This window comes from Styela clava, chromosome 2, assembly GCF_964204865.1.
Source record: "Styela clava chromosome 2, kaStyClav1.hap1.2, whole genome shotgun sequence".
NCBI lineage: Eukaryota > Metazoa > Chordata > Ascidiacea > Stolidobranchia > Styelidae > Styela > Styela clava.
In genome coordinates, this window is record NC_135251.1 from 13,446,897 (window position 1) to 13,458,796 (window position 11,900).

An 11,900-nucleotide genomic window follows, 5' to 3' on the forward strand; every position below is an offset into this window, starting at 1 on the left:
AAATTCTTTTCACAATTTAAAGAAAACACTTTCATATGACATTCGAATTTATATTCTAAACTCGTATTACTCGTCTTCTATTCAGTAGATTGGTCTTGCCCTTAGCCTGGCGGAGAGAGACTGTGAAGAATACAGCCCACCCACTGTGAAGTGGGTGAAGAATACAGCTGGGGTTGTTGTTTTCACTGTTGATCCATTGTTAATCCGTCATGCCTGTTCATCACAATGTTATGTGACAGGGTAGCATCGTCAGATTGTGAAGGCCTGAAGAATTTAAACTGCCAAAGCCTTTTGCCTGACCTCAGCGTCCAGACAAATACTACAGACTGTAACCCACTACTATATACAGGTCTGAGAAATCCCACCATCTTGACGAAATTTCACTTTACCTCACAGTAAAGCAAGAAGATGCAGAAATCTTTCCACGTTATAGCAAGATGCTATGGAAGCATGGCATTGTTTCTATCTCTGACTCACAATGTCTTTCTTCTCTATTATGTTGATATGTTTGTTAACGTTTACAAGATTGATAAGTTGTCATTCTGGGTTGGTGAGGTAAGTGTTTCAATAATTTGAAAAAATATTATCTCCTTGCTGACAAAAATGCTGAAAAAAAACAGTCTAATTGTAAATAATCATTGATATAAAAAATAAAAACACTTGATAGATGAGATAATTTATTTTTACAAATAACTGAATGGAGACATAATGACATATAGGTAAATAATATTTAAAAACACATAATATCTGATACAACAGGAAAATTTTTTAACAGTAATATAAACTCTTTTTCAGGTTACATTTTTGGTCTGGAATTCTATAAATGATCCATTATTTGGATGGTTGAGTGACAAACATTTGATTCAAAAGGATAAAAGGTAACTTTCCTAGCAGTTAAGGAGGCCTATTTGTTCTCTGCCATATTACACAAGATACGATATAAACACACTAGACAGAAGTTCAGAAAAGGTTTAATGAGACATAAAATTATTACATTAGAATTTCTCTTTATAACATAGAATATAGGCAATGAAACGCAATAAATTACCCGCTAATCAAACTTTGAGCTTGTGATGTTGCACAAATATATGTAAAAACATTGATATACCTGTGATCAGGCTTTAAGCTTGGGAGCATTGCAATAAATAAAAGTTCTAAAAGCTAAGTTGAAGTGTTCACATAGTTCGCAACACTCATCAACTTCAACTACCGTATATATTAATAAGACATAACAAATTTTATTAAATTTCGTTTGTCTGATAAATCTATAGGTATGAACTAATATCATAATCATTTTCCATAATTTATTTTTATGTATCTATTTATTTTGGAATCACTTTTGTCTGAGTGTTGTCCATGTTGACTTGATACTTATAGGTAGCAACCATCATTTTCTCAGTTTTAATTAATTCCTACTTTATCCATAACAGGGCAATAGATGGAGTAAATGATCAGCTAAAAATCATCAATAAAAGAGTGAATTCTCTACGTCTGTACGGGCCACTATTTGCTTTTTCATTTTTGTTATTCTGGGTACATTGGCTTCCCACTTTTCTACAATTTGTTGTATGTTTGTGTCTGTATGATGCTTTTTTAACTGCCGTTGATCTTCAACACACTGCACTTCTAGCGGACTTAGCTGTACAAACTAATGAAAGGTAATATTATATTTTTAATAAAATTCTCCGAAGTGTTTATATACATATTTTCTTCTAAAGTTAGCTGAGATAATGGCTTGTTTATTTGCCATCATCATTAGTGAAGCAATGGCAAATAATAATATCCCACTTTGTAAACATTGGTAGTATGTTTCCTTGTTGTTATTAGATTAATAGCATTGCTCAGTAATTAACTTTTCCGCTAGACAAACAGTGATGGTAATTTGTTGTATGTGTCAATCTCTGTCCCATACATTCCAATCCAGGCAATTTCAAAAAGCAAGTCAGCAGTAAAAATATATCATTTATCATATTAGTATGACTAGATTGACATCCAAATCGAATGAAAATTTGTTTGCTTCTTTCCACAAAATATAATATGAATCAAATATTATTGAGTTTAGCTTGACAGAAAGGAGAAAACTGTAATGATTATTCTCTTTTGTTATAAATGTTGGCGTAAAAGGTTTCTATCTGAATGAATGTTATTAATGATTCTAACGTGTATCATTTTATCTCAACAGAAACACTTTGAATAGATATTGTTCAATATTCAGTGCACTTGGTTCGTTTAGTGTCTTTGCTTCTTACGCAGTTTGGAGCCAACATAGCACCTTACCATTCCAGGTACATTTCCTATTAATGATATTTTTCACATTAGAAATCTATTTTTGAAATCAGGAAAAGAATAGTTTAAATCGAACAAAAAAGTTTCAAATCGTGTTTGAAAAATCAGATTTTCAGTATCATTAAGTAAATTAAATTATAAAGTATAAATTGAAAATAGTTTTTCAATTACATTTTACCCACCTTGGTATTTTCAGCGCTTACACAAATGATTTATTATATTTTTATGGAAATGCTAACATTTTTTATTCAAGTTTGCTGAATTAAGGGATCTATCTGTACATTTAAAATTAGAAACCACTTCATTTTATTGCAGATATTTTGTGTTGCTGTTGCATGTTTTTCTGCTTCTGGATTTTTTATTTCTTCCAAAATATTGTCAAAATCATTACCAGAAACTGCAGATTTTACCGAAAAAGACTTGCAATCAATTGTTCAGGGTAAGAATAGAAGTTTAGATTTGAAATTCACTCTAGGTATTGCGATGATTATGAAAGATAAAGTATTTAGTGCATAGGCTACTTCATTTAATTGAAATCTCTTAATGTCTATCTGTGGAGTTATGCAATCTTTGTCACCATATCGAATACACACCAGAGTTATACTGCCTTTCAAGATAGTGTATGCTTTTTGATAAAAATATGATTGAATGATTTTTATACTCATGATCAAATAATATTAACATTTTTAATGATTTCAGACACACAGATGAAAAACACTGAACCGAAAATTAGTGCAATGAAGTACATCAAACAACTATACAACAACAGAAACTTTAGATGGTTTATTGCTATGAATTTATTACAGGTATGAGGAATATTTTAGACTTGGATAATGATATTACAGATTCATTTATTCATTTTGTGGTGATTTCAACTTTTTTTTCACTGTTCAAGGTGTTTCACTGTCATTTCAACAGTAATTTCTTTCCGTTGTTTATGGACACATTGGTTGGTGATACAGTTCCTAACAGTATTTGTACTCTTCTTATTGGTAAGTCGTTCGAGTTTTCTGGTGTTCTGAAATCCCTACTAAATGTAATTAGTATATTTTATGTTGTACTTAATTGAATACTAATACTAGGTATTGATTTTGAATTATTGAAATCATTTATTCGGTCTTCCACAATGATAAGAATTACAGCATGTTAAATGGCCAGGTGTTTTTAGTTTTGAAGTGTACTCCTGATTTATGTATTTTTCAGTAAAATACTATACAACTAATACATAACAACTAATATTATAACATAAGCTACACCAGTAGTTATTAACCTTCATGATCGGTCCCCTCATCTTCAATAACAAAAAAACTTTTGGCATCTAACATTTAGCTTATAGTTTCATGCCTCTATCTGCATTATCCTGGTGAATGGTGACCAACTTTTCCAAATTCTCCAATGGCAAACAACAGTAGAGTCAGTGAACAAACAATATTTTATTCCTATATTCATATTGAATCTTACATGACTAATCTTACATCAGCTTGTGTTTTTGTTTTCTCAGGAATGTCTTTTGTTGCACCACATATTAATAATATATATTTTCTCCACTTGTGTGAGAAATTTGGAGTTTATAATGTCGTCACGCTATTATTTTGGATCAAACTTTTACTCGCTGTTGGGATGGCAATTCTAGGACCAAACCATATCTGGGCGACATGTATTTTTATAGCAAGGTATGGCTATAGGTTTTCTATGTTAAATGTTGTCAAAAGCTGCATATGAGATGATTAAATGCTTGAAATATGCACATCGAGGCTGTGGTGTAGAAGTTTAGCACTAGAGTCGCAGTCGTGTTTTCATACTCATTGGAGTCAAGATCGAGGGACATTCTCAAAATTGTGAATTTCCGCAATGTGGATTTTCAATGATGAAAACATAATCGAACGAAGCCAATATATTTATTTAGTCGGAAGTAAATTTTCTATGACTCCACAGGCAATACTAGGGTGGTGTTTTTCAAGCAACAATTATCATTTCATTCAAATGCCCATGCAACTACTTTTGCCTTGGCCTGCCCAGTCTTTATGCCTGTAGTAAGGAAGCCTAAATATAATAGATCTGAAATTTAAATAAATGTCTGACTTCATCTACTGCTCTGACATTTGTTTTATCTAGCAATCGCATTTTCACGGAAGGAACATGCAAACTTCTGAATCTTGTCGTCTCAGATTTGGTCGATGAAGATTATGTTCTTCATGATAGACCTCATCCTGCTTCTGCACTATTGTTTGGAATGTCTTCATTACTATCAAAACCAGGCCAAACATTGGCACCTTTGTTCGGCACACTGCTCCTTTCGACTTACACAGGTATGTAGTTATCTAAACTAAATTTTTTCCTTCTCAGCCCACTATTAGGCTTCCTAAAGTCTGTAATATTGGCTAATCCAAAAGAAGTAAATTTTTGGCAGCCACTCAGCAATGTTTCTGGCATGCTGATAAACATTAGCTCATTTTCATGGTTTTGCTCGATATTTGTCACTTCATTGTTGTTTCCGGAATTTAGGTGTAACTCAATGGGCATTTCATCTTTCAAGGAATTTTGGTTTAGTTGCACTGAACAAAAATTACTTATCTTAGACTAAAATTAGCTCAGTGGCATGTGGTAAAATTGAGGAAAAAATTTTTTGGGGGCCAAAGGGTTTAAAATTTCCATAGTAAACGAATCCCAATATTCAACAGGAAAAGACATTTTCCACTCGGATTCCATTGATGCTATGGCTATAGGAGTGAAGAAATCTGCTGGTGTAGACATTTCTGGATCATCATTATATCGTGATGCATGTTTCAGTATACTAGTAATAGTTCCAATTGTTTGCGCTTGTTTACAGTTACTAGCATGGAGTCGATTTTCTTTACGAGGAAACAGACTCCAACGTATCAAAAATTTGAGAATATGTAGAAATTTAGAATGTGTATGTTGATGGTTTTTATAAGTTTGTTTATGACACGATGTTTTTCATATTTTTTTGTTGCAAGTTTTCAATCCTATTTTCTATGCAGTCAGTAAACACATAACAGTCACAACTACCGTTCCTTTTCACATGACCATGATGTATATGTTGCAGTTTTGCCATTTGCAATGCTTTTTTGTTAATTATTGCATATTTGCTGCTTTTAAAATATTTATAGGAAAGAATTCGGTACCACGTTAATTCTGTACCTACCTTGAACCAATACTGTCATCCTATGTGCTATTAAGCCACATATACCAACTTTCTGTGATATGTCCTAAATGTTATCCTTTCGCAGGACTGCTGCAATCAGAAGCCTGTTTTTATCACTACTGCACTTATGTTAATTTTCTTTAAAATATTTTAGTTCAATAATAAGTTCTAAAGTACTTTTAAAACTGTTGTAGGCTAAATGCATATGCCTTGATATATAGATGAGTGATGGAGTACCCATTAGAGTTGGGGAAACTTGAATATGTACCTTTTACTGAAACATAACAAACTGCCAGAGACTTGACATATCATTTTGCGCAAGCTATTACCGTAATTATTTGAACACGGACGGGCAAGGTTTTTGGACCTGGGGCTGAAAATCCTGCCCATCTGGCTGTGTAAGTGTGAACTAAAAGTTACATTTTATGAATAATAATTACAGTGTTACAAAAATGGAAAATAGCAAGCCTTTATAGCCAAAACTAAATTTTATCGTAATCTCAACAAATTCCTTGATCTATTTCAAAATTTGGTCGTGGCAGAATCAAGCGGGCCAGATTGAATGACCCCGCAGGCCGAAGTTTGCCCATGACAGTGTTAGCATGTCGATTATTGTTTTATTAAACAATCTTAAACTCGGAATGAGCTAAGTTGATTTTGAAGTAAATTCAAACTAATGTGGGTTTAAGGGAAGATTGCATTTCAACCATTCTTGTCTATTTCACTCATATAATCATCTGTTCATTTATAATGTGATAAATTGGATATTTGAATCTGTAGTAGGAACCATTTTGAACTTCTTTTGATTTTATGTTGCAGTACATTCCTACGATTTTGAACTTCATTTTTATTGAATGCTGAATGACAATCCTAACCTTATTTGAAATTTGTACTTATTTTTTAATTTCCTTCTTATATGTGCGTGTCTTAAATATATAGATAATCTATATTTTACTAAACATATTTTCAGTTCGTTGTTTCTCTCACAAAATGCAGTCATCAGTGGCCCAAAGTGAGCCAGTCCTATTTCTAATACACATCTAAGAAAACATTGTAACTGCTGTTCCATTGTTATTATACTAGGGAATTGTTGGTTAGATGGATAGGTATTTAGTTTGAGGCGAGGGCCCAGGTTTTCTACAGGTCCACCAACCATACTGCAGCACACCACAATGCACCTGTTCCGACATTCCCAGCTCAACACTCAGCTTTTTGAATATATATTGTCGTTTCAAATTCCCACCAAGAACATGCAAATAACTTAAAGTAAAAAGGTGGAAACAATTTATAAAATGGATATAGCAGACAAACTTGAATACCCAACACCAAGGCTGATACTGGATAAGGATTTATTATCACTGGCATATAAATCTCAATTTACAAAGTGTAGTCAATTAAATACCCAGTTCTGCAGACGAGGGATTAACCTTTTCATAGACTCTACTCTAGTCATCGAAACGATTTGACCCGCAGAAAAACTCTATTTGAGATACCGAATTTGCTCGTTTTGTATCCCGGGCCCATATTTTTTTAACCAAACCCACTAACCAGGCCTATTCAAACCGGCGCATGGGCGCTTGTTATTTTTAAAGTAAAATTATACACAAAAATTACGGTATCTTTGAAGACAAATATTTGACGACTTTAATCCTTTTTCCATGTCAATTGATTCACGTCAAACGCACGTTGAAATGATGCACTTGGGCGTCGCGACGCCCAGTTTCAGAACCCTGGGATTACATAATGCTATCTGTTATGTAATTGGCTGCCTAAGGCGTGAGTGTTATCTACAAGCGCTTAAAATTCAACAGCGTTGTGACAGAAGCGCTTGTTTCCAATTGTTCTCTACCACTGAAAAATCAGCTTTTACATTGGGCGGCTATTCAAGCACCGGCCCTTATTTATTTTTATGTTGTGTTCACACGGGAGGCTATTCAAACGGGCCCTTAATCAAGATCGGGCGGTACAACGAGCATATACGGTACTCAAAATAGGCAATACGGGATATTGCTGCAAAGGTAAATATCAATGTTTTAAAGTTCTGGTTTTGATTTTCAAAATGTTGGCTCACGCTATCAGAATTGACAAATTTCACTAGTCTACCTCCAACAGACTTCATAATTCAATTAATCAGTAGGGCTGAGGAGACTTGGATCTAGTAATATAAATTAAATGGTTTGACACCAACTCGATTGCCAGAAGACGTTTGAATTGGCACACTTAGATAAGCCTTCTTACTCAAATTCAATGAAATACAACATAGCAGATACCACATGAGAACTATCTTCAATTTACCAGTTTGTCTCCGCAATAACCCAAAGTAATAGACCATATTACTACCAAGGTAAATATCAATACATGATTAGGTACCAAAGCATTGTTGGTCGGGACTCGGGACCAAACATGTTTCATTATTATTTCCAATTAACCAACAACCTTAAATTTGTAGAACTGTTATCCAATATATTAGTTTTAAATGATACTCAAAATTTTCCAAATTAAGGATTAGTTTCTATTTTTCTACTGGGAGATCTCATACTTCAAAACGGTGTACCTATCTTGTTGGAAACATATGACAATTCAGAATTCCAGCATTCCGGAATAACATTGTTTTGAACTAGGGTTGATCGTTGGCAATAAATCTGTCCTAACGTTAATGTTGACAATATTTCATAATGTTTGTTGCAAAATTGCAGAAAGGTCATCCTCTGCATACTGACACCTATTTCCAAAATTTTCTGCTTCTTCGACATTATCGCTTGTTGGACTCATAACAGTTACCATATTAGAAATATCTCCTGCACCCCTTTCTCTAAATGCTAATTTGAGTTTTTGGGGCCTTGGAAATCCATCAATGAAATGTGTCAACTCTTTTTTCATTGCATACGCATCTTCACCATCGGCATAATACTTCGTTTCTACTTCACTCTTTTCAAACTTCAAAGTATCCATGTAAAGTGCTAATGCTGCTCGATTACTCACACGAACATGAAGTGATACATATTTCGCCTGAAAAATGACATAGACATAATTCAGTTACAGCCACAATATTGCAAATTAACCAGATGATTTTGATCAATTGCCTGTGAATACCGGAAAGTTCTTAATATTTCATTTAAATAGACTATAATTGTATCAAATAATTAGGGGAAAATTTTCTGAATAATAGGCCGCCAGACAATTCAGTTTTAAATGAAAGATGGCAGTAAATCTTCTGAGCCCATTAGTTGAAAGAAAAGGGCATAAGAATTCTGTTATGCAATACTACAATTTTAAAAAGTTGAGGCCATGTGAGTTTCTTTTGATTTCATTCTGAACCCGTAAACAATCATTATGACCTAGCAGAGTTGACATTTCTTTATTATTCATTTTTGCTTCAATGATCGTGGGTGGTGATTGTGTGTTGCCTATAAACTTGTGCATTGTTTGTGGTATTACACATATATAGAGTAAAAGAAAAAATGAGATACTCCCCGATGCCCCAAGCCCGATCAGTAAATACTGCATCAATTTCAATTTTTTTTACAATGTGAGATTGCCCCGGTAGCATTTTTTTATCTTTCATATTCTAAATTACCCTTTTTATGTAACATAGAGGATTTTAATATAAATATTCCTATCTAAAATAATATCCGATGTACCTTGAAACATTCAACCATGGCACGAGATGCATGATCCATCAGTTTCCTGGCAAGACCCAATCTCCGATGAGAACGTTTAACAGCTAGTGATGTGATATGTCCATGTGGGTCTTCATCAGGATCTTCCTCCATTTTAGCTAGAACATATCCAACCACTTTTTTCTTCGCGTCCTCTGCTACAAATGAGAGCTGTGGCCATGTGAGGCCATGATAAAAGTAGTATTTCATTTGATAATTTTCAGGTAAGCATAGCAAGTTGCAGTGCTGCATATTCATCAGATCAGCAGGTGTGGCATTGCGAATATTCATTTTTATATACTAGCGATCCAACACTATGTAAATACTAAAATGGATAAGATTTAGATATTTTTCCTGGGGGAGAGGAATATCGATAAGACAGCTTGATAATATGGCACACCATGGCCTCTGTTCAGGCACCAGTCAATGTCGGATATGGATACGACAGGATTCACATACCTGCATACATATAGATAGGCATATTTCTGTATTTATTTCTGGCAGAGAGAAGAGAAAAGCCAATTCGATGGTTCAATCATCATCTCCTAATTCTGTAATCAGTTTTATTTATTTGCTCTTATCAACTATTTTCTCTTACGTTACCGACGTACTATTACTGTATTATGCAGTTATGGAATCAAAATAAACAATATGCTGTTCCGTCGTTGCTTAAATACAGCTGGCACTGCTAGACTGCGGCATGACGGTGTGGCGCATCGTGTTAAGCGTTACTGCATTAGGAATATGACGCTCGCCATCGCATTTCTGTAGGCTAAATCTGATACTCTGGTAAACCCCAAAGTGGTTATAGACTATACCGGTACCGGTAGTCACTTTGGTAAACCCCAACTAGCCTTACGGTACTAATTTAACTAACACTCCGCACAACTGGGCAATGACAGATTTTCGGCTAACTTCCTTGCTAATACAATTCTGCACCAAAGTTACCCCGGGTCTCGTGTAGTTTCGTACCTAACGTACTTCTAGTGGGTGTAGCAGGTAACAATTTTTTGATATGTCAATCCTAACCCCCATTTGATTACGCCATCCAAAAATTAAATCGCTACGACATCACAATTACGTCATAGAGCTTGCCAAATATACTCACGATCGACCGAAATGGCATTGGCGCCGGCAATAAAGAACTGACTGACGTTATTGGTCTCTCTCCTATTGGAATTGTTGCGACGCGAAAACGAGAGAAATTACTGTTCGATTTCGGGTGCTCGTTTGCGCGTCTTGGATGGAGGCTTATATAGTTTGAAGGGCTCTATTACTGTACGTCGCTGTGACGTTGTAATGACGTAATTTTTTGATGGTGTAGTCAGGTGGGGGTTAGGATTGATACGTGAAAAAATTGTCATGCTACGCCCACTAGAAGTATGTTAGGTAAGAAACTACATGAGACCCGTTACCCCAGCCCACACTCAGCCTGACGTCAACGGGTTAACCAACTACTTTACTAACTTTGTAAACGTTATTACATAAAAACTTGGTGGCTCTGACAATACTGCAATATAGAGACCATATCTGATATACACAACGCAAATGCAATACTAAGCACGACCCAGTTACTTCTAATATGGCCTAACAAAAACGAGTGTGGGCTAGCGTCACACGAGTGTGGGCTGGCGTTCTGACAATGTTACATCCTAAACGTTCACAGATTACTAAATTACACATATCCATGTTTAACTCAGCACCAGAATCTCTCAGAGTCCGCCATTGGACCTTTCCCCGAGCATCGACTTCCTTGTTTACATCGTGACATTGGCCGATCAGCCACTTTTCGCATTCGCTCAGACACTTTTCTCACTCAGACACATTTTCAAGCGTGGTTGTAAACATTACCTCGTTTTCGCGATTTTGAACTCTATTCGTTAGTTTTCAGTTGTGTTTAGGAAACTTAAATATAAATCAGATAATTCAATGATCACACTGTCTTCCTAGGAGCTTTAATTTAATTGCAGTAATAAAAATTAGTGTAAAAATAGCTGTGATAGACTAGCCTGAAATTCTTTACCGGTACTTTTAAAAAACAGATTGTTGTATGCGATGAATCATAATGATGGTTTGAAACACATACCCCATTTTACAGGCGCCAACTCGCAAAGGCACTCTTAAAATAGCCCTGAAAATTTTGCAATGGTAGAGTATACGGAGAATTTTCCGGGGTCAAAGGTCGGGGAAAGGTCCATAGACCTTATTCATTAAAAACCCATCCTACGCGCAAAAAGAAAAGTGATTTGCATTTTTTGTAATTTTCTAGATACATTTCATTGTATACGTGAGCAGTTTTGAGGATAGAATATTTTTTACATCTTTTTTGATATTTTTATTATGATAAACATAGTCAAGATTTTTAATAATCGTTCATTGAAATTTTAATAAGCGCTGTGTTTCCGATGACGTTATTCTCACTAGACCATGAAATTCTGCCAACGCGTCGTGCTCTGTAGGATATGTGCTCCAACTGCTTGTGATAACAGAATACTGGAATACAGGTACCGGGACCACAACTGGCGTTCAACGAAAGACCTATTTTGGTTTTAATTGGATGTTATATATTTCATGAATTCCATGTACATTTCTGGTACATTTCACCTTTTAAAATCCAACGGCCTAACTCAGTTCATATGTTGACGGTACCTACCCCAAAATTGGTGATGTTCAGGGCTAAATTTAGACCATGAGAGGCCCCTTCATATTTTTGAGCTCAGAATTTCTCTCTAAACAACACCACATTTAATTGCTCAAAATTTAAAAATATGAAAGCATTAAACTTTTCA

General features: G+C 34.9%; 2 protein-coding genes across 3 annotated transcripts; one reads left to right on the plus strand and one right to left on the minus strand.

Moving 5' to 3' along the window:
- Window positions 1-127: 127 nt before the first annotated feature.
- Window positions 128-6,509, plus strand: LOC120335400 (transmembrane protein 180-like). 2 transcript variants are annotated; one of them, XM_039402897.2, is made up of 10 exons: window positions 128-555; window positions 796-878; window positions 1,431-1,658; window positions 2,183-2,285; window positions 2,602-2,725; window positions 2,980-3,092; window positions 3,182-3,278; window positions 3,788-3,959; window positions 4,402-4,595; window positions 4,968-6,509. In XM_039402897.2, the coding sequence occupies exons 1-10, from the start codon at window positions 409-411 to the stop codon at window positions 5,207-5,209; spliced, it is 1,503 nt and encodes a 500-aa protein (XP_039258831.1). In that variant the 5' UTR covers window positions 128-408; the 3' UTR covers window positions 5,210-6,509. The 2 variants fall into 2 exon arrangements, with proteins under 2 accessions (XP_039258831.1, XP_039258832.1); XM_039402898.2 differs by having other exon boundaries at window positions 2,986-3,092.
- Window positions 6,510-6,656: 147 nt separating this feature from the next.
- LOC120335401 (N-alpha-acetyltransferase daf-31-like) lies at window positions 6,657-9,465 on the minus strand. The gene is made up of 2 exons (XM_039402899.2): window positions 9,094-9,465; window positions 6,657-8,461 (listed from the first exon to the last, which is right to left on the minus strand). The coding sequence occupies exons 1-2, from the start codon at window positions 9,400-9,402 to the stop codon at window positions 8,123-8,125; spliced, it is 648 nt and encodes a 215-aa protein (XP_039258833.1). The 5' UTR covers window positions 9,403-9,465; the 3' UTR covers window positions 6,657-8,122.
- Window positions 9,466-11,900: the final 2,435 nt, after the last annotated feature.

Excerpts from the sequence above, each read along its gene's own strand:
- LOC120335401 (XM_039402899.2), bottom strand. The coding sequence starts at position 9,402 with ATGAATATTCGCAATGCCACACCTGCTGATCTGATGAATATGCAGCAC. Across the intron at positions 8,462-9,093 it reads CCATGGTTGAATGTTTCAAG|GCGAAATATGTATCACTTCA; the intron begins GTACATCGGATA and ends GTCATTTTTCAG.
- LOC120335400 (XM_039402897.2), top strand. The coding sequence starts at position 409 with ATGCAGAAATCTTTCCACGTTATAGCAAGATGCTATGGAAGCATGGCA. Across the intron at positions 3,093-3,181 it reads TTGCTATGAATTTATTACAG|GTGTTTCACTGTCATTTCAA; the intron begins GTATGAGGAATA and ends TCACTGTTCAAG. Across the intron at positions 4,596-4,967 it reads GCTCCTTTCGACTTACACAG|GAAAAGACATTTTCCACTCG; the intron begins GTATGTAGTTAT and ends AATATTCAACAG.